This window comes from Equus przewalskii, chromosome 1 (assembly GCF_037783145.1).
Source record: "Equus przewalskii isolate Varuska chromosome 1, EquPr2, whole genome shotgun sequence".
NCBI classification, from domain to species: Eukaryota; Metazoa; Chordata; class Mammalia; order Perissodactyla; family Equidae; genus Equus; species Equus przewalskii.
In genome coordinates this window covers 142,383,155-142,404,105 of record NC_091831.1, presented here as the reverse complement: position 1 = coordinate 142,404,105, position 20,951 = coordinate 142,383,155, and the positions used below count along the sequence as shown (strand labels likewise).

General features: G+C 40.1%; 1 protein-coding gene across 47 annotated transcripts in view; it reads left to right on the top strand.

The window, feature by feature from the left end:
- SEMA6D (semaphorin 6D) overlaps positions 1-20,670 on the top strand; it is a 570,904-nt gene extending 550,234 nt beyond the window's left edge. For 6 of the 47 annotated variants that reach the window (XM_070624628.1, XM_070624630.1, XM_008513803.2 and 3 more), the window contains 18 exons: positions 6,043-6,205; positions 6,607-6,718; positions 7,272-7,332; positions 7,453-7,515; positions 7,624-7,725; positions 7,960-8,050; positions 8,492-8,611; positions 9,303-9,391; positions 10,119-10,336; positions 10,446-10,577; positions 10,879-11,034; positions 11,124-11,297; positions 12,080-12,220; positions 12,315-12,392; positions 12,808-12,908; positions 13,266-13,322; positions 14,815-14,982; positions 16,995-20,670. In XM_070624628.1, the coding sequence (XP_070480729.1) occupies positions 6,097-6,205; positions 6,607-6,718; positions 7,272-7,332; positions 7,453-7,515; positions 7,624-7,725; positions 7,960-8,050; positions 8,492-8,611; positions 9,303-9,391; positions 10,119-10,336; positions 10,446-10,577; positions 10,879-11,034; positions 11,124-11,297; positions 12,080-12,220; positions 12,315-12,392; positions 12,808-12,908; positions 13,266-13,322; positions 14,815-14,982; positions 16,995-18,283 (3,261 nt within the window). In that variant the 5' untranslated portion in view covers positions 6,043-6,096 and the 3' untranslated portion in view covers positions 18,284-20,670. The remainder of the gene's footprint in view (positions 1-6,042; positions 6,206-6,606; positions 6,719-7,271; positions 7,333-7,452; positions 7,516-7,623; positions 7,726-7,959; positions 8,051-8,491; positions 8,612-9,302; positions 9,392-10,118; positions 10,337-10,445; positions 10,578-10,878; positions 11,035-11,123; positions 11,298-12,079; positions 12,221-12,314; positions 12,393-12,807; positions 12,909-13,265; positions 13,323-14,814; positions 14,983-16,994) is intronic. The other 41 variants (XM_070624706.1, XM_070624685.1, XM_070624696.1 and 38 more) reach the window with 11 other exon arrangements.
- The last annotated feature ends 281 nt before the right edge of the window (positions 20,671-20,951 follow it).

Genomic DNA, 20,951 nt, shown 5'->3' with positions numbered 1-20,951 from the left:
GGTAAGAACTTTGCGAGAAAGTCATACACAGAGACAAAGGATGAGGGAATCTAGAGTACTGGCAAGAGTGTTAATGGAATGATTGGCTATTGACTATTAACGTGTAAGATGGATAATGTGATACGTCAAGATTGGGGAAGGCTAATGGATTAGAAGAAATGAGAGCAGTTAGTAAGACTGAAGGTCCTGATGAGAAGGAAGAGCAGTCATGATGAAAAGTAGTCAGAGAAGCAGGCTGGAAGGACAGGAGATTGGGACCAATGCATGCAATGCTTGACTTTATGATTTTTGAGGTGAAGAAGCTATAGTTGTCCCAGAGTGGAACCATGGACTGAGACTACTACAGTCTTTGAAATGTCTTTCTTAGAGAAAGTGACTGGGAAGTCATCAGCTAAAAGAGAAGAAGAGGAGCAGAATCTCAAGTAAGCAAAGATTTTTTTGTAAGAACGTGGAGGCCCAAGGTCTGGAAGAATCATTGGAAAACTGGGAGGACCAACTCCGCTTTCAGATCCCGAGGCAGATGGAGTATATGAGTCTAAACAGCTCCTCCTTGAGAAGTGGTATCACCAAAAGGGAAGCAGGGGAGAGCTTTAAAATCAGCATGGTATCTTTCTGGTTTCTTTGGGCTAGAGATCAAGTAGGCCTACTCCATTTATGAATTCTCATTTCCTTTGAACTAATATAGCTTTCAGGGAGACAAAGACTCTATGCCAATTTCTCTAGATGGGATTCATTCATTTCAAATGTGGTCACTGTGCTATAACCATAACGAGAACTTGTATTAACCAACCCTATAAATTTTCCTGCTTAATGAACTCCTTTTAGTATTTCTTTTAGTTTGGGTCTGCTAACAACTAATCTATCAATTTTTGTTTGTCTAAATGTCTTTATTTTGCCTTCATTTTTGAAGAATATATTCGCTCGTAATAGAATTCTAGGCTGGAAATTTATTTTCCTTCAGCACTTTAAAAATGTCATTCTATGGCCTACTGGATTCCACTGTTTTGTTTAATAAGTCAGTAGTCAGTAGTGTTCATGGTTCTTTGAAGGTAATATATCTTTTAGCTTTTAACATTTTTCTTTTGTCTTTGTGTTCAGCATCTTGACTATGATGTGTTTATGTGTATTTCTCTTTGTATTTAGAAGTTCTTAGAGTTTCTTGAATGTGTTACTTATAGACTTTTGTCAGTTTTGAAAAGGAACACAGCCATTAGCTTGTCAAATATTGCTTCTGTCCATTTATCCCTCTCTTTAATCTCAGGGACTCCAATATGTTAGATCTTTTCACAAGATCCTATGCATCTCTTACTCTCTTATCTGTTTTTCCAACCTATTTTTCTTCATATTTCTGTCTGATATTTTCTATTAACAAATCTTCTAGTTGACTAATCCTCTCTTCAGCTACAAGAAATACGTTGCTAAACACATCTATTAAGAAGCTTTAGTTATTGTGCTTTTTAGTTGTAGAATTTCCGTTTAATTCTTTTTTAGCAGATTCCAGTTCTTTGGTAAAATTCTCCATCTTGTCGTCTTTCTTCTTGTACAAAATAAACAGTTACTTTTAAAATCTATGTCTGATAACTCTAACATCTGAATTACCTAGGGGCCTATTTCTATTGTCTTTTTTTCCCTCTTAGTCTTAGCTCTTGGAATGTCTAATAATTGCTGTTTGAATGATAGCATTTTGTGTAAAAATTGTAGTCTCTGGATGATGTTATTTTCCTCTAGAGAAGATCTACCTTATCTTTTCTGCGAGTAGCTAGGGTAGGAGGAGATTACATCCATCCCATCCAGGGCTTAGCTTATTGGGGATCAGCTTAGAGTTTTTGGAAGGTTTGGCCTACCTTGTGTTTGCCTCCTCTCCTTAGGGACTAGATCTTCAGAGTTCCAAACGAGAGAGGCTTTAGGTATTTACTAGGACTCCTCCTTCTCAGTGGTTTCTAAACTTGAGACTGCCACAAATTTGGCTTTTCTTTATAGCTACACTCTCATCTTCATATAGCTTAAGAATTAGCAAATCCCATAATATGAAATCAAGTGCTGAGTGTGTGGATCATTTCTTTGCACCTCCCATCTCTCAAGGATCTTTCCACTCAAGCCCTGGCTGTCTTGGCAGCTCTGAATGCCTTTTAAGAGCTTTCCTCATTATATCTAGGTTTTAACTTCATGAAAGTATGGGAGAAGCCCATATATAATACCAAAAAATGACGAAATATACTTACTCAGGGGGGCCAGCCCAGTGGCACAGCGGTTAAGTTCACACGTTCCACTTCAGTGGCCTGGGGTTTGCCGGTTTGGATCCCGGCTGTGGACCTACACACTGCTTATCAAGCTATGCTGTCACAGGCATCCCACACATAAAGTAGAGGAAGGTGGGTGCAGGTGTTAGCTCGGGGCCAATTTTCCTGAGCAAAAAGAGGAGGATTGGTGGCAGATGTTAGCTCAGGGCTAATCTTCCTCAAAAAATAAAAAAAATATATACTTACTCAGGTACCTCTCTTCTCTGGCTTAAAGGAATACTCTCATGTAGGTGTGTTCTTCACTGTAAGCTTACACATGAGAAAGGTGGTCCTCTCCTCTTCCTTGAAGGCTTCTATGTCTATAAAGCTGTACCTTAATCCTGTAAGAAAACCCCTACCATGGTCATGATGGCATACATAAATAGTTCTGCAGACAGTTATACAAAATGAAAGAGTAAACATTTCTTTCCATTATTTTTTTTTAATTTTTGCCAAATAAGATGCAACAATAATAATCATAACAACATTCACTAAAATTTACTGCAGACTTATGGACCACATCCTGTATTAGATGTTTTGTATAGATCATCTCATTTAATCCTCAGCAGAGCCTGTGAGATGGTAGAGGTAATTATTCCTATTTTACACATGAGGAAACTGAGACTTAAAGACGTTAAGTCAACTTGCACAAGGTCCCAGAACCAAGAACTAAATAGCACAAGTGAGTTTGAACTCAGATTTTTCTAACCTCAAGGTCTATGTTCTTTTCCAACATTTGTCCTGTGTCTTGACTTGCCCTCACAGCTAGTCTCATGATGTTACTGAGTCCTGGAATCCTCAGATGCTTCCCTGACTACGATAAGAGCTGAATAGTCTGAGGGGTTTACGTGCAAATAACTCTCCTTTCTGGAACATTTCTCTCAGGTATTTCCAGATCTTTCCTTCCACTACTCAGCCTTACTTTGATATATATTTCACATTAAATACTTCCATTTATAATTTCTATGGCAAATCTGAAAGTATTTTTTTTAATAAAGCTTTATGTGGGGAGAGGAAGCAATTAGTTGTGGGGCTTTATTTTTGGAGGATGAGATGGGTGAGGATGGGGTATGGGGAGAAATTGCTTTCTGCAGTGTCAGATGAATGAGTTATAGGAAATGATGGCTCAGCCGGCAGCTTGGTGCTTGCCAGTGAGTCAGCAGCAATTCCATCCTCGGGCTCAATGCTGGAATCACAGCTGTGAGAGACACTCTTCCTGGTGAGGGCCCCTCCCTACCCTGCTGTCTGGGGCATTGAGGCTCGGCCCACATAACATGAACCATTCGGTTACCTGTCCTGGTGGAAGAAGATTCACAGAACTATCTTCTTGTTTTCATGCAGATATTTCTAAGTTTCTTCGGGATTGATTAGTGTTTCTGTTTTTTTCCTCCTGATACCCAGCAGAAACATCCAGTGACTTTCCATCCAGAGGATGAATGAAGTTTGGGATTGATAACATGACAGAGTTTAGTTCTTAGGGCAACATTTCGTACTTTTATACTACTTGGTCTTTCGAGGGTCTTCATATATGACAAAACTTTGTATGTGGAAAAGCAAGACAAGAAGACACTGCTTCAGAAGAAGTGGTAGATTGAAAGATGTCATCTTGTCATGATTGAAGATATGTGTATGTGGCAAGAAGACGAGAACCAAATCATCATGGTTGTTGGGTTGGGATGGTGGGATTATTGGTGATTGCTTTTTACTTTCTTTTTCAGCTTTGATAATTAGGTTCAAGTTGTGAAATTTATTCTAAAAATAATTCTTTAGTATTATTTTAGTAAACCAGCCATCCATTTGTGAAAAAATATGGGCCAAATAGCTTTAATATTTCCGGACATCTTTTTCCCAGACTCTGCTCACTCTTAAGGTCAACTTGGTCATATGCGTGGTATCCAATAGGAAATGGGTGAGGAGGACTACCTTTGCTTGGACGCTGCATGTACCAGGCATTTAATTCTTCTTCACCCTGTGGAGAGGGTGGTATTATCCACATATTGTAGATAAAGAAACTAATAGAGAGATTAAAGAACCTTTCCCGGGTCAGTCAGCTAGTAATGGCGTTCCATCCAAGCCCAAGTCAGACTGCAGGCAAAGTCCACTCTCTTTCAACTCCAAAATGGTGCTGCCCCAGATCCCTCTAACTTACTGCTGCATTAACCATCCTTTAAGAAAAATTGTATTGCAATATTATTCTCTGTTTTTGCAAAACTAGAATTCTAAAACTCACATATGCTTGGCTTCTACTTTAGTTAGAAAGAGAAATATTGGGGCATTGCATAGCGTACATGTGTGTCTGTGCATTTGACATTAAGAAGATAAAAAAGGCGTAGTAAGTACCTGGCTGAGTAGTTGGACTCCCCCAGAATTTGAAGTGATTATCATCATCTCCCTAAAATTCTTAGATATATGAGACTGAGAATAAGGCTTTATGTTTTACTATTCAGTACAGTAGCTGTAAGTGACAGTTTTGGTCGAGGAAGGGGTTGGTATTGTTGCAAAGTGGAGCATTTACAGTTTTACAAAAGTAACCATCCCATTGGCCCAGTAAGACCCTAATTTATTTTTTAAATAAATGAATAACGTTTAAAGATTTTTAAGATTTTTTGACAGTTAACATTATACAATTAATGCCATAAGCTTTGTTGAGATATTGACATACAATATACTGCACATATATAAATATACAATTTGATAAAATTTAACAAACACATACACCTGTGAAACATCACTTCAATAAAGATAATGAATATATCTATTACCCCAAAAAGATTTTTTGTAATGCTATATTTTTGCAGGAAAAAAAAATCACCTAATTTGATGAAAAGAGCCTGGATGGGGACTCAGGCAATTTGGGTCTGGACTCTGATCGTGCCCTAAATAGCTCCATGAAATTCATTGAGTCCCTTAATTTTTCCAGCCCTTAGTTTTCTCATCTGGAAAATGAGCGGGTTGGACTAGATTGTCCCTAAAGCCCCCTATGGCTCTAAAATTCAATAAAGCAAAGAGGACAGGCATACGTAGGGTATTGGTTTGTGTCCAGACGGTTTTATGTAAAAACGTAGACTTCCTCAGTGGTCTGGTGTCAGCTGTGCCACTTCATCCGTGCCTTGCTTTGCTTGATTGATTGATCATGAAGTCATTTCATTTTCTTTAATGCCTTTTCACCCTGATTCAAGGTCATTTATGTCATTGCTTCCATCTTGGTCTTAGTAAGCTTATAGAACTGTTCTACTTAAGAATTTAGGGCTAAGGCTTGAGAAATGCTGGGAATTTGCCAATGCCCTAAGCAAAGATATGATGAGGGCGACAGGACCATCAGCTCCCTGCATATTTGCAAGGCAGCTTGGCATTTTGTGGAGGGCAGAGACAAGTTATACTGGATATATTTCAGGTCTGGGGGAGGGGAAGCAGATTGGAGTTTAATTAAAATTCAAATCCCCACTTTGCCCATCTTCTTGCCAAGTTAGCAGCCAGCATTTCTGTTTGTGTTCTGGTGATTTTGCTGTGATGACATACACAGTTACCTCAATAACTCTTGCAGATTTGCCTAAAACTTCAAAATGCTCACGGGATGCTATAATCAGGCCTGGCACGCTGCCATCTTCACCTGTGTTTTCAGAGATCCCTCCTGCATTACTGCCAGGGTTCCTGGTGGGAAGGGGACGTTGGGAAGAGCTAGTGGTGAAAATTGAGCTGATTGCAAATGAGAAAAGTTTCGTCACAGTACAGAGATCTTTCCCCACTGCTTCTGTTTTCCCAGGTAGCTAAGCGGGATTTCTGAGAACGGGCTGCTCTGACTTCATCTTAGCCCACCATGAGGTTCTTCCTGCTTTGTGCCTACATGCTGCTCCTGATGATTTCCCAGTTGAGGGCAGTCAGCTTCCCCGAAGACGATGAACCCCTTAATACTGTTGACTATCACTGTAAGTAATCTAAAGAACATTCTCCTTTTCTAAGAAGGAAGCCTTTCTGGTTTTGATTTAAAAGTGTATTCATTTTTAGAAAGAAAGAGAGTTAGTTTTCTATGTCTTAAAAATGTTTTGCATATTAATTTACCCATAATCATTTCTAGTGTTTGGAGAAAATGGGACAGGTTTGTGGGGTGCTTTTCTAAAGCAACTCATGTATAGTTTATATATTTTCAGTTAAAAGAAAAAGACCATTTGCTGACATTCACCATCTTTTATTCATATATATTCAAGACCTTAAAAGAGGAATTTAGTTAAAACCCCTCTACAACTAGTATATACAGCTAATCAATGCTGTATATTGATTCTTCAGCTCCATAATCCTGACTGATGGTTTAGCCCATTTTTACTTGCAGATTCAAGGCAATATCCGGTTTTTAGAGGACGCCCTTCAGGCAATGAGTCACAGCACAGGCTGGACTTTCAGCTGATGTTGAAAATTCGAGACACACTTTATATTGCTGGCAGGTAATTTTCCTCTCGTTGGTTTATTAGATTAAAATTCGCTTCTCTGGGGTGCTTGCATTAATGTGTCTAGTTCATGAAAAACTAATATGCGATTGTGATCAAAAATTGCAAGTAGCCAAAAATATTCACCGAGAAGAGTCAGTGTTGTGTACCAGGAACGAAACACCGAGCTAAAGCCTTCAGCGGTGCTATTTTATTACTGCCATCAAGAAATCATACACCATTCTTTGTTCCTAAAACAGCAGGGGAAAAAAAAAAATCTTTCTTTTTTAACTTGGAATTATTCAAGCAAATATTAGAAGTATGTCTGTGCTAATACCAAGTAGCAGTTTGACCCACGCCTGAAGAGAAGAGCTTTCTTTCTCCCTAACCACCGTGATACATAAAGGCATCTCACTAATGAAAAAGTACTCTTTGTTGACTTTGTTGGAGACAGAGAAAATCCAAATGATCTCCAAAACACAATAAAGGCAAATCTGTAAAAATAAAATAAGAAGCAGCTTAACATTTTTATGCATTCACATAATATGACTTACTGCCTTGTTTCCAACAGGGATCAAGTTTATACAGTAAATTTAAATGAAATCCCCAAAACAGAAGTCATACCAAGCAAGGTGAGCAAGTGTAGTTGGCAAAGTTATTTGCATTCCTTCAGAACTTGAATAATTTTCCCCCTCCACTCCAAAAAGTTTCACAGTTAAAAATGGAACTTTGGTTTTGCTTGATTAATACAGAAACTGACATGGCGATCAAGACAACAGGATCGAGAAAACTGTGCCATGAAAGGCAAGCATAAAGTAAGTGGAACAGTCAAGTGCCTGCTAGATGTAGTCTTTATGTGGGCTTGATCCCACAGTGCCAGCATATGGGATGTCTAATATTAATGTGATTATTACTTTCTTTAGGATGAATGCCACAACTTTATTAAAGTATTTGTTCCGAGAAACGATGAGATGGTTTTTGTTTGTGGTACCAATGCGTTTAATCCCATGTGTAGATACTATAGGGTAAGTATATTTCATGTGATGTGCGCTTTTTTAAATCAACTTTTCTTCCTTCACTAGTATGTTGTTACAGCTGAATCTTTTCCACTATAACCCAGTAATTTGTTTTATATCTAATGCTATGGAAGAATAAAGACAGAATTCTTCAAATAGAATTTCAGTACAAATAAAGCAGTATTGCCTTCAAACAGGTACATTGAACAGATGTGACACCAGCTATTTATTTTTCTTTTGTAGTTGAATACCTTAGAGTATGATGGGGAAGAAATTAGTGGCCTGGCAAGATGCCCATTTGATGCCAGACAAACCAATGTTGCCCTTTTTGCTGGTAAGCTCCTTTGGTGTAATGAATATAAGTGATTAATGACATTGAAGGTGCAGAAGGAAATTAAAAGAAGGAAAAAAAGCTCATAACTAGGATAGCAACCTTGATATAGGTATTTCAAAGACTGAAAGCTATGAACAAATTTCCAAAAAAGAGGAATTGAAAATGAGCATAAGTATTCTGACACTTGGCTCTGTTATTAACTATGCCAGTGACCCTGATTAAGTTGCTTCACTTTTTGATGCTTAGCTCCCTCATCTGTAAAATTAGGTAATACCATGGGCCAACCTGTCATAGATTGATTATGAGTATCAGGTTTAGATTTATTTGTATATTTAGTGATAACATAGATGAAAGCACTCCAGAGGATATAACACACTGTACAGGAGAACACACTACAGGATAATTACCATTATTTTACCCAAATTATAACTTCGGTTTCAGATGGGAAGCTGTATTCTGCCACAGTGGCTGACTTCCTGGCCAGTGATGCTGTTATTTATCGAAGCATGGGCGATGGATCTGCCCTTCGTACAATAAAATATGATTCCAAATGGATAAAAGGTACCATTGAAGAGCTGTGTTGTGGGATTGCCAAGGGTCGTGGGATGGCCTAGTACGAACAGGAGCCATGGGCCTCAGGAGGTTCAGAGCATGACCTTATATTGTTTATTTAGAGCAAGTACAAGCTGCTTTGGTTGTGAACAGGAGCACTGATGGGGAATGAAGAGACCAGTAGCCATGTCAGGAAAGTAGATCCATCCAGGATTTTATCCTAGGTGGCCTCAAAAACAGAGAGCCCATGTCTGTGTGCAAATTTGCTTAACTCTAAGTGCACATCATAGTCCTTGCTCACTCCCATCTACCCATCCTGGAAAGTTAACAGTGAAAATCAATTAGTTCATATCTGCAGAGTCGTTTTGTTCTTTGGAGTCTAGAAATCAAGATTTTTTATTCTCAACATTAAGAGGTTTTCTTCCCTAGTTAAATAGGTTAATGAATAAATCTGTTGAAACAAAGACCTTTGCTGTAGTTCAGTTCCCTGTAGGCTTTTTACAGTCCATTAGCTGACATTAAAGACTCTGGGTTCCCTGAAGCTTCAACATACCCATATTGGGACTCCTCAAACTCATATCAGAGTTCTCATTGGCTGGATGTAGCTGTGCCACGTCTGTCAGTCATGCCTAGTTGTTGAGGTCTTATGCTAATTTGAATTATCCTTTGGGAACCAGTTTGTTTTTCATTTTTCTTTCAGAGCCACACTTTCTTCATGCCATAGAATATGGAAACTATGTCTATTTCTTCTTTCGAGAAATTGCTGTAGAGCACAATAATTTGGGCAAGGCAAGTACATGCGCTTGACTTGTATTGTGGACTTGTACTGCATGGAATTGAGCCTAGGGAATTTGACAGTTATGGTCTTTACATGGTTTCTGGCACTCGATGCATTTAGGGCCAAGTGCAGAGAGGTGAGTTGCTCATCATGAGAATAATTGCTGGAAAACACCTGAACAATGGCCGGAGTGGGAACGGCAGCCTTGGGCCTTGGGAAGTTTCATCTTTTTCTGTCACTGCAGAGAGTGCTCTCCAGGCACCCTTGAGCTATGGATGCTTCTTTAACTCTTTAGAAATCTATTGATAGTTTTTTCTTTCTCAGCATCAAAAGGCAAGATGGCAAGTGTGGGTCCCTGTTCAATGTTGAGTAAAAGCCCACATAATTTTAAAGTATTGCTACCCTTCTATGCCAAGTTTGAGGATGGCAGATTTCATTAACCATATGAGAAGCAAAGTGGGAAGATAAAGGGCAGGAATGGTTTCCATTCAGCCAGGCAGCTTGATAGCTCACTTCTTGGGGCGCTTGTTTGGCAGAACAGGCAAATGACCCTTTTTCCTCACAGGTAAATCTAGTTTACGTTCTTACCTCTAGAGAGAAGGCCGCTAGATTCTTTTGAACCAGATCTATCCTTAGCAATTTCTGTCCCTCCCTTAAATAGCAGCTTTCGCTTTCCATTCCTCCTCCATGCTCATAACCCTAGTTTGAGCTTTGTGATTTGCTTTGTCCCTTGGGCAGGCTGTATATTCCCGTGTGGCCCGCATATGTAAAAATGACATGGGTGGCTCCCAGCGGGTCCTGGAGAAACACTGGACTTCATTTCTGAAGGCTCGACTTAACTGTTCTGTCCCCGGAGATTCGTTTTTCTACTTTGATGTCCTGCAGTCCATTACAGACATAATACAAATCAATGGCATCCCCACTGTGGTGGGGGTGTTCACCACCCAGCTCAACAGGTGAGAACAGATCCCCGGCCCTTCCAAAGATGCTCTGTGCCAGCTTGTGGGAACCGAGAGTGGCCCATAGTCGCCTGTTGATTTTCCTGATGGTTTTCCCCTTTTTCAGCATTCCTGGTTCTGCAGTCTGTGCATTTAGCATGGATGACATTGAAAAAGTATTCAAAGGACGGTTTAAAGAACAGAAAACTCCGGATTCTGTGTGGACGGCAGTCCCTGAAGACAAAGTACCAAAGCCAAGGTAAAGAAATGAGACAAAAAGGGTTTTTGTCTTTAACAAAACCCTGTGGTCACTGGAGCAGCATCCTCAGCTAGCAGCTGGGCCAGCTTCCCATGCCAGGAGGGGCCTGTGCACCGCTGCAGACAGGAAGTCAGTAAACATAAGCCTGTGAGTGGGAGTGGGGAGAGCCCACAGGATCCAGGGAAATAGCATTGCTCCCCCGGGTTTTGCTCACTCCTTTCTCTCTTGACCTCTTCTTTCAGAATGGACATTTATTCCTTAGATAGAATTTATAAGGGGAAAAAACCACCTTTCCTTTCAGGCCTGGGTGTTGTGCAAAGCATGGCCTCGCTGAAGCATATAAAACCTCCATCGATTTCCCGGATGAAACCCTGTCCTTCATCAAGTCCCACCCCCTGATGGACTCCGCCGTCCCACCCATTGCCGACGAGCCCTGGTTCACAAAGACTCGGATCAGGTAAGTGTGCAGAAACAGCACCCACTCCCATTCAGCAACCTCTCTTCCCGTTGGCCTCCCCTTCTGACCTGGCCCACCTCCTCTGGCAGGTACAGACTGACGGCCATCGCTGTCGACCATTCTGCTGGACCCTACCAGAACTACACAGTCATCTTTGTTGGCTCAGAAGCTGGCGTGGTACTTAAAGTTTTGGCAAAGACCAGTCCTTTCTCTTTGAATGACAGCGTGTTACTGGAAGAGATTGAAGCATACAACCATGCAAAGTAGGTATATTTTATGAGCACACTCCTCAGCACTGCTCAGAAATTTCCGGCGTGTGTTTCGTCTAGTCATTTCCTTCCAGCCTTGTAAATTAGCAATGGTTTGGCATATTAGTCTTTTGGGTTGGTTTTTTTTTTGCTCACCAAAATACATCCTGGGTTTGTTGTTTTCCTGAGTCCACTAGGTTTGGAGGGTGGGCATTTGGTAAGTTTAAAAATAATTCAGCCTTTGGTTTTTACCTGTGGAAAATGAGAACATTTTAGCACCACCCTTCTTACCTTGCAGGTGCATCTGACAGTTGGTTGCAAGCACACACGCATACACACAAACAGAATACAATTCTTCTAACCACTGATATAAAAGATTTTCTGGACTATTGAAACAAATGAGAAATAGGCAAGAGAAATGGAGCAAAGCAACTAAGGAGAGATGCGGAAACATCTAGCACAGGAAGATTTAAATGCATTAAAACATCCTTTTTCTTCCCTATAGTCTAACATGGTCTTCATGAATGCAATTCCCTTCAACCATGAGAACAGGAAAATAACCTTAAAAAAACCCTTTGTCCAACCTGAAGTTTAACCAACCATGCAGAGCAGTAGAAGAAGCAGCACATAATTATTACTTGCCAAACTATGTACTTGCCTGGTTTCCTACGGAGAATATTCCTTAAGACCTCCCCAGCTCTCAGTAATTGCAAAAACCAAACCCCACTTGCCTTGTACAGTTCATGTAGCTTTTGTCTTACTAAACACATGGCTTTGAAATGTATCCCACGCTATAGGTGTAATGCTGAGAATGAGGAGGACAGAAAGGTCATCTCATTACAGTTGGATAAAGATCATCATGCTTTATATGTGGCATTCTCCAGCTGTGTTATTCGCATCCCCCTCAGTCGCTGTGAGCGTTATGGATCATGTAAAAAGTAAGCTGATGTTTTTTTACTTACCTGGGTCTTGCAGCATCAAGATCTTTGATGACGAGAAAATCCAAGTTACGTTCTGTTTGGTTTTCTGCAGATCTTGTATTGCATCTCGGGACCCGTACTGTGGCTGGTTAAGCCAGGGCATCTGTGGCAGAGTGACCCCAGGGATGCTGTAAGTATACTTTGTCACATTCGCCAAGATCTTCTCCAAATCTGCTTCTATCTTCTCCAGGGTCTCTAAAGCTAGAAATCTTAGAAAACTTCCAACAACACTACTTTTCCTTTTTTTTTCTTTCTTTTTCTTTCTTTTTTTTTTTTTTTTTTTTTGGTGTGGAAGAAGTAAAAGAAAGAAAATCTGGAGATATTAGAGGAAAGGGAGGTTGTAGTTGGTATAATACTTAAGGGAAACAGATGAAGAGGAAAATCAATTCTTTTCTTCTCTCTTAAACATTCTACTTACCAAATGTTTAATAGAATACTCATTTTAGCCAGCTAGGTTGAAATGTCCATCTTTTCTCTCTGCCTATTCTTACTAATCGATCTGTGTTCTTGATTCTGCTCTGGTTGTCACTTGTGTTCCTATGAAGGCTGTTAACCGAAGACTTCTTTGCTTTCCATAACCACAGCGTTGGAGGATATGAACAGGACACAGAATATGGCTACACGGCCCATCTAGGGGACTGCCATGGTAAGACCCAGGCTTCCCTTCCTTCCTGGCACTTCTTTTTGACCACATTTGCACGTGAACATTATTTTACAATCAGCCTTTTAATGACTCAGGACACATACCACCTAGCATTTAACTTAAACTTCGCAAAAGCTGAGCTGTTTGGTCATGGGGATACGGTAGAGAAGAATCTTACTTTTGTTTTTTCCTTCACCATTTACAATTTTGTAGGAAAGCTAGAGAAAGGTAGTCTAACCAGGAGGTTAATCTTTTAATTTATAGTCTTTTCTTTGGACTTTTTTAGTTAATTGGAATTCATAAATTTTTGCTTTCTTTTGGTTACTTTTTACTGATTACTTGTTCCTTTAATTCTTTTAGAAATTTTGCCTACTTCAACTACACCAGATTACAAAATATTTGGCGGTCCAACATCTGGTTAGTTTTTTTTAATTTTTTTGAATTAACGACCTTTTCTTTCCTTCAGTTCAGCATTTTCAGCCCCTTCTCCCCTCCTTTTGCGCAGTTTGGCAGCCCTTCATTTTTCCGCTTCGACTCATAATCCCACCGATGGCACCCAAAGACTTTTTCTGACTCAGCACTTCACCCCTGTGTAGCATGTTAACAGTCCATCATTGACCGAGGCACATCCTTTAAGAAAAATCAAACGGATTAACATAGGCTGCATTCCAGCTGCACGCACGTCACCCAAGCTTTCTTCTCTCTCACCCCTGTGCATCGTGAATGTTCCCTCTGGCCATCTATATTTAATGGATGGCAGAATTTCATTATTTTCCCCTTCTCTCCTCACCTTTCCTAAGACCTAGTCAACAAATACACATTTCCCCAAAATGTGTATTTATAAACTTTGGAGATCTTTTTTGAATGGTTTGCGGTAATCCCGGGAATCTTTGAATGCTGTGGTCTCAGTGGTGCACAAAGGGCTTCCATTGAATGAAGCTGGTTCTGATGTATTAAGTTGTTCAATGACTCTCCATACCCCTCTGTCTGTATCTGTCTTGGAGTCTTCGTCTGTGACCGTTGCACCAGTCTGAATTGGGGTCTCTGGAGTTTTAACCTAAAATCATATGCTTACATCTTGAGGGAAAATCTCCTTGGTGGAAATCAGTCATAGACAAGCTAAGAGGCTAAGTTAGTCCCCCCGCCAGCTACTGCTGCTTCTAAAACTCACCAGCAGTTTCTTTCCTCAGGGGGGAGAAAAGGATGGCAGATCTTCTGTATCAGAGCATCTTTATTCAGCTTGTAAATGCCATTTCTTTTGCATGAGTTGCTGCTAACTCTCTGGAAGAAACTCCCCAGGCATTTTGGAAGGCACGGGCGAGGTTCGTCCTTGCCTCAGTGCTTCACCACGGACGCCGGGCCCTCACTGCAGTCAGTAATCTACTGACGGACGGGAGGTCCGTGAGGAAGCCTGACAACCTGCTTGATCAAGTCCAAAATCAAGTGTTCACACGGACTTACCCAGGTGTTTTCCCAGCAAGTTACCCTGTAGGTTCCCCAGGGAAGGATGTACAGTTTCCAACCATCTATGAAAATGCTTTTAAAAATATACACAAAAAGAAACGAAATGATGTTGTCTCACAAAAGGATGAGAAAATAGCATTTCATCTTTGGGGTTTGTATTACCTTTTCCACGAGTGTCATTAATTATCACGGGGGCTTTGGCAGCAGTGTTTTGAGTATCTTTAATTTTGAAGTCTGCTTCATATGTCTTTACTGTTAGTTTTTAGTTTTTAGTTTTCCCTCACGAGAAAGGGATTTGGTGTAGTCTCCTCGGATGTGTTTTTATGAAATCCTAGAACAGGCTTTCTCATAAAATTTACTTAAACTTGACTTAAAAATGCAACAGACCAGTCAGAAAAATCTGCTGACACTACCCACGTTAATAAAAATCTGTTTGCCACCACAGACATGGAGGTATCTTCATCTTCTGTTACCACAATGGCAAGTATCCCAGAAATTACACCTAAAGTGATTGATACCTGGAGACCTAAACTGACGAGCTCCCGGAAATTTGTAGTTCAAGATGACCCAAACACTTCTGATTTTACTGATCCTTTATCAGGTATCCCAAAGGGTAAGGCCCACCAGGGAATTCATCTCTCACTGAGTGGAAACCTGATTCCTACTATCGCTGAGGAGCATATGGACTTAGGGTGCTCCGCAGGTGAACAGAAACAGACCTGCTGCTGTTGTTACCGCCTCCGCCGGCTGCAGTCACTTCGATTTTCTGTGGTTATGTGGAGTGCATTCCTTAACAGATGGAAGTGGTAGAAACCCTGTTAAAGAAAGGGTTGGTGAAACAGCCACTCAGACAATCTAATCTGTGTTGGTTTCTATCTGAAAAAGCTGAGAGTCTGCTCAGTATCAGAGAATTTCCAGGGTCACCCCAGCAACATCAAAAAGTAAAACTCAGGGGCCAGCCCCATGGCGTGATGGTGAAGTCTGGCACACTCTGCTTCGGCTGTCCTGCTCCGCTAATTTGGATTCCAAGTGCAGGCCTACACCTCTCGTCAAGCCATGCTGTGGCAGCATCCCACATACAAAACAGAGGAAGATTGGCACAGATGTTAGCTCAGGGCTAATCTTCCTCAAGCAAAAAAGAAAAAAAAAAAAGGAAGATGGGCAACAGATGTTAGCTCAGAGTCAATCCTCTTCACCAGAAAAACCAAACTCATTAACTGCAAATATCCTGATATCAGATGTTTTGTCTAGGAGGCTTTCACAGACTTTTGTTGAGTTGCAATTCCATGTGCAATATGAAAGGAGATGTGGGGTGCTAAGTTGTGTGAATGCCACAAGCAATAAAACATAACAGCATGTTTGTCCATAACTGTCATTTTCAGCCCATTAGAGAAGCAGTTATAAAACTGCTACCTGGTGAGTTAGCTTATTAGATATGTTACTCTGGAAAAATCTATTCTTTAGCACTGTCGAAACTATGGTATCAGGTTTCCAATCAGTTTTTATTGCAGAGCATTGTCATTTATGGTTTACATCTGTTGATTTTGGTTTTATATGTTTTCATGGTAAACAGTTTTATAATCACTCTTTCTGCTTTGTTTTTTTTTTTAGTAATACCATTTCTTTCTACCTTTCTTTCTTTGTCTTTCATGATGCCACTGAATTCCATAACCCCAAACACTGATTAAAAACGACTAATGTTCAAAGGCCTTAGTACTAATCTAAAGCAACAGAATCTTTAAAATCACTCTGACTTACCTTATTCTGGGATAGCTGTGTTTATAGCATGTAACAGACTTGGATACCTCTGAAACTAACATTTCTTTGATTGACTGTTAGATGTCTGTGGTTGCATTAAAAATCCCAATAATTACAAACTAATTTGCTCTTCTTCTAGTCTAATTTAAATATTTCTTAAATATCTCAAGATAATGGGATGACATTACTTAACTAATACATAGTATATTTCCTTAGACTGTCTGGATTTCTTTCATAGGAGGCAATTCAAGAGTGCTTCACCCCAAGATGGAATGAAAATAAAAAAATCAAAGCAAACATGAAAGTCTATATTCGTAGCTAACAGTGACCAAGCAGATGCTTTTAATTTGTGAACAAATTATGTGTTTTTATTCTAGTTAAGATAGCATAATTGTATTAGCATAATTATTTTAGCATAATATATATTTATGCCAATTCATACATTTCCCTAATCCCAGCAGCTGTCCTTTAATCCCAATTTATGAATTAGGAAAAAATCATGAGACAAAGCATTTCATGAGTTTAAAGTTGGCCATTTAGAAAATATACACTTTCTAACTCTAATTTTCAGATAGAAACTCTTAAAATTTCAAATAGTTGACTATTCAAATATTCAGCTATTTAAGAGGGATTGGAGAATAGAAGACAGACAGACACAGATCAATGAAAGATTAGAGTTATCCTGGCATTTGCAGCAATCATATATGTCTCTGGGGGTCCTATTGTGATTAAAGAAAAATCTATATCTGGAATTTTAGAGTCTACCTGACCCTCCAAGCTAAGCATATGGACCATGTTCAGGTAGTGCTGGCTTATATTGTCTCAAAGAAGTACCTCACTCAGACTTTTCCTGTGCATCTATTGCAGGTGTACGATGGGAAGTCCAGTCTGGAGAGTCCAACCAGATGGTCCACATGAATGTCCTCATCACCTGTGTCTTTGCCGCTTTTGTTTTGGGTGCATTCATTGCAGGTGTGGCAGTATACTGCTATCGTGACATGTTTGTTCGGAAAAACAGAAAGATCCATAAAGATGCAGAATCTGCCCAGTCGTGCACAGATTCCAGTGGCAGTTTTGCCAAACTGAATGGTCTCTTTGACAGCCCGGTCAAGGAATATCAGCAGAATATCGATTCTCCCAAATTGTATAGTAACCTGCTGACCAGTAGGAAAGAGCTGCCACCCAATGGAGATACTAAATCCATGGTAATGGACCATCGAGGCCAACCTCCTGAGCTGGCTGCTCTCCCCACACCTGAGTCTACACCTGTGCTTCACCAGAAGACTCTGCAGGCCATGAAGAGCCACTCAGACAAGGCTCACGGCCATGGAGCTTCAAGGAAAGAAACTCCCCAGTTTTTTCCCTCTAGTCCTCCACCACATTCCCCATTAAGTCATGGGCATATCCCCAGTGCCATTGTTCTTCCTAATGCTACCCATGACTACAACACATCTTTCTCAAACTCCAATGCTCACAAAGCTGAGAAGAAGCTACAAAACATTGACCACTCTCTTACAAAATCATCCAGTAAAAGAGATCACCGGCGTTCTGTCGATTCCAGAAACACCCTCAATGATCTCCTGAAGCATCTAAATGACCCAAATAGTAACCCCAAAGCCATCATGGGAGATATCCAAATGGCCCACCAGACCCTCATGCTGGATCCTATGGGACCTATGTCAGAGGTCCCACCCAAGGTCCCTAACCGGGAGGCATCACTATACTCTCCTCCTTCAACTCTCCCCAGAAATAGCCCAACCAAGCGAGTGGACGTCCCCACCACTCCTGGAGTCCCAATGACTTCTCTGGAAAGACAACGGGGATATCACAAAAATTCCTCCCAGAGGCACTCCATATCCGCTATGCCTAAAAACTTAAATTCACCAAATGGTGTTTTGTTATCTAGACAGCCTAGTATGAACCGTGGAGGGTACATGCCCACCCCAACAGGGGCGAAGGTGGACTACATTCAGGGAACACCAGTGAGTGTTCATCTGCAGCCTTCTCTCTCCAGACAGAGCAGCTACACCAGTAATGGCACCCTTCCTAGGACGGGACTAAAGAGGACACCGTCTTTAAAACCTGATGTGCCACCAAAGCCTTCATTTGTTCCTCAAACCACATCTGTCAGACCACTGAACAAATACACTTACTAGGCCTCAAGTGTGCTATTCCCCATGTGGCTTTATCCTGTCCTTGTTGTTGAGAGGATGATGTTGTAAGGGTACCTTAAGACAAGAGACTCGCTTGTATTTTAAGAGAACCAAGTGGCCAAAGAAACTCTTTCTAACTTTGGCAACAGAACTTGCCACATGTAGCTACTGCAGCAAGGCTTCTGTGTACTTGTCTGAAACAAAGGAAGGTGCTGGTCATTCCATTTCTTTTGTTTGAAGCTAAAGTGATGTGTAGCTCCAAGGGGCTACCTTACCAGTTTAAAGAGCTGATACAGTACTCAGAATAATCTGTGAGCAAATACTTGAAAATGGGTTCAACTTAGACTGCCATTATGTGTGGTCTTCCCATTAAATGTGAACATTTTAATATGTATGCATTCACCTTGCCTCTTGCACAAATGTCAAAAAACAATGGTAATGTCTCAAAGAAATGAACTTGTAGATTACCAAACAATTTGCTAAAACTTCAGTCTTTGACCCAAACTGTAGCATTTTTTTTCATGTGTGGCATTTTTTTCACGCCACCAATGATCTGTGTTGTGTGTGTGTGTGCACGTGTGCGTGGGTGCGTGCGTGTGTGTTCTGTACCCACTAGGATCTGTTTAGGTGCCCTTTGCATCTTCTTGTGCTATGGAGTTGTTTACATTGAGCATGACTGAACAAGAGACCATAACTTCTTCCTACAGCAGTCCATTGGGTTCAGCTTTGAGAAAGAAAGAAAATCGAGGCTGATTTGACCGTCAGAATGATTAACTTGACTTACGTGGTACCCAATGCCAGAATGTAAAAGTTCTAAGTAATTTTGTGCTGCTATTCATTAAAACTTCTATTACAGTCTTGCCAGCTTCAGGAGATCGAGATGTTAAGAGGTATCTTTGATTAATCCACCAGTATTCGGTAGTAAAATTTACCTGTCCACTGTGAATCCAAGCCTGAATCACTCTATTTAACCTTGGACACATTAATAAGGTTTTCTTTTGATTGTGTTTACTTTCTCCTTTAACTCCTCCTACCCCCAAGATAAAAAAATGAAATAAGACAGAAGACAAAAGAAGGAGACGTGGAAGGAATTGTAATTGGCTTAACAGAAACAGTCTTTGAAAGCCTAACAGTGGTGCAATCATGTTGTCTATGTCGTGTTTTGTGAGAATTCTCTCCTAAGTCATGCAGGTAATGACAATATACTGTAAATATTACATGTGCGTTTACCTGGATCTGTGCATTTTGTGCCTTATTCATGAGAATGATAGAAGTACTAAAATATGTCAAGTGTTTTCAGTATAGCACATCATTTACTGAGTGCCAGTTGTAAATGTTTTTCAACCAGCACCTGAAAAGACTTTTAAAAACTCATAAAACCAACCTAGAACAATTAATCGTAAAACAATCCACCCAAATAGCAGCATTACACCCTTTGCCATGGTAAACATTCCACTCCTGCTTTCCTAAGGATGAAACAGTGATAATGTGAAGTCAAATGAGGTTTCCCGGGCAAGGTGACACCTGTGGAAATCATATAGAGTCATTTATTCGTAGTTTTGCAAAAGCCTCTTACAGTTGATGATGTGCAAACCCAACGACTGTTTCAGTTAATATGCTGCACACCACACCATGGTTTATTGAACCTAATCTAGAAAGTATCAAGGCAGAGGAATACTCCTGACTTAGTCAGACAAATAAGTTCAACTGATTTCTTGTGACAACGCTGATGATATATATTACTTGGGGGAGGATGGGGTGCAGAAGACCAGAGCATTTTTATAGAGAATGTAGAATACTGATACTGTTACTCTTTTCCTTTGAGAATATTGTTTTATAAAGAACGTGATTCCCTGAGATCTCTGGAAGCTCAAAAGCTAGAACTTCTGTTCTTGAAACACTTCAGCTTTGCAACTAAAATATTACAGATTAATAATAAATTAAACCAACCAACGATAAACAGTACTCAGTTCACCGCCGACAAACGTGTTTGAATTCACCTGACCAATATTAATCCCGGCGTGCGGAACGCGGAACAGTAACTCTATGTGAACCCGGATAACATTTTGTAACATTGTGCTGCCTTGTAGTTTGTAATGTGAGTTCCTATCAGTATTTATGTTGAAATTTCTAACATAAAATGTAGTCTCTATCCTGTTAATTTAATTTTTAAATGCTTTATCCATTTGTGCAAAGGTAAACACAGATTGTATCTTTTTTAACGGTACGGCATAAAAAGTAACCCTCAAGTGAAGTGGCTCTATACTGTTTTATAGAGTACTTTAACATGTATAGAGATCTTGTAAACTTGTATTGTGGATGTGTAAATAATATGTACTTTGGGTTTTTAACACCGCATGTAAAGTCAAAATAAAATATACAAATCATTATATCCTGCCCCTTGATATTGAAGAAGTTTATAACATATCATGTTTTAAAAATATTTTTAAGTCAGTCAACACCGGGAAGAGTTTCTGTTAAAATGTACCAAAATATTCTTATCTGGAATATTTGCTAGTCGGTCTGGTACACCACCATTCTCTTCTTGCAAGGCTGATAGTGATGGGCCGAGCCCCTGAAGAACTGAGAAATGATTCAGAAAACCAGATGAACCGTACTGCATCAATAGTCAAATGCTTCCCGCAAATGTACAGTGGCTCATCTTGTCCAC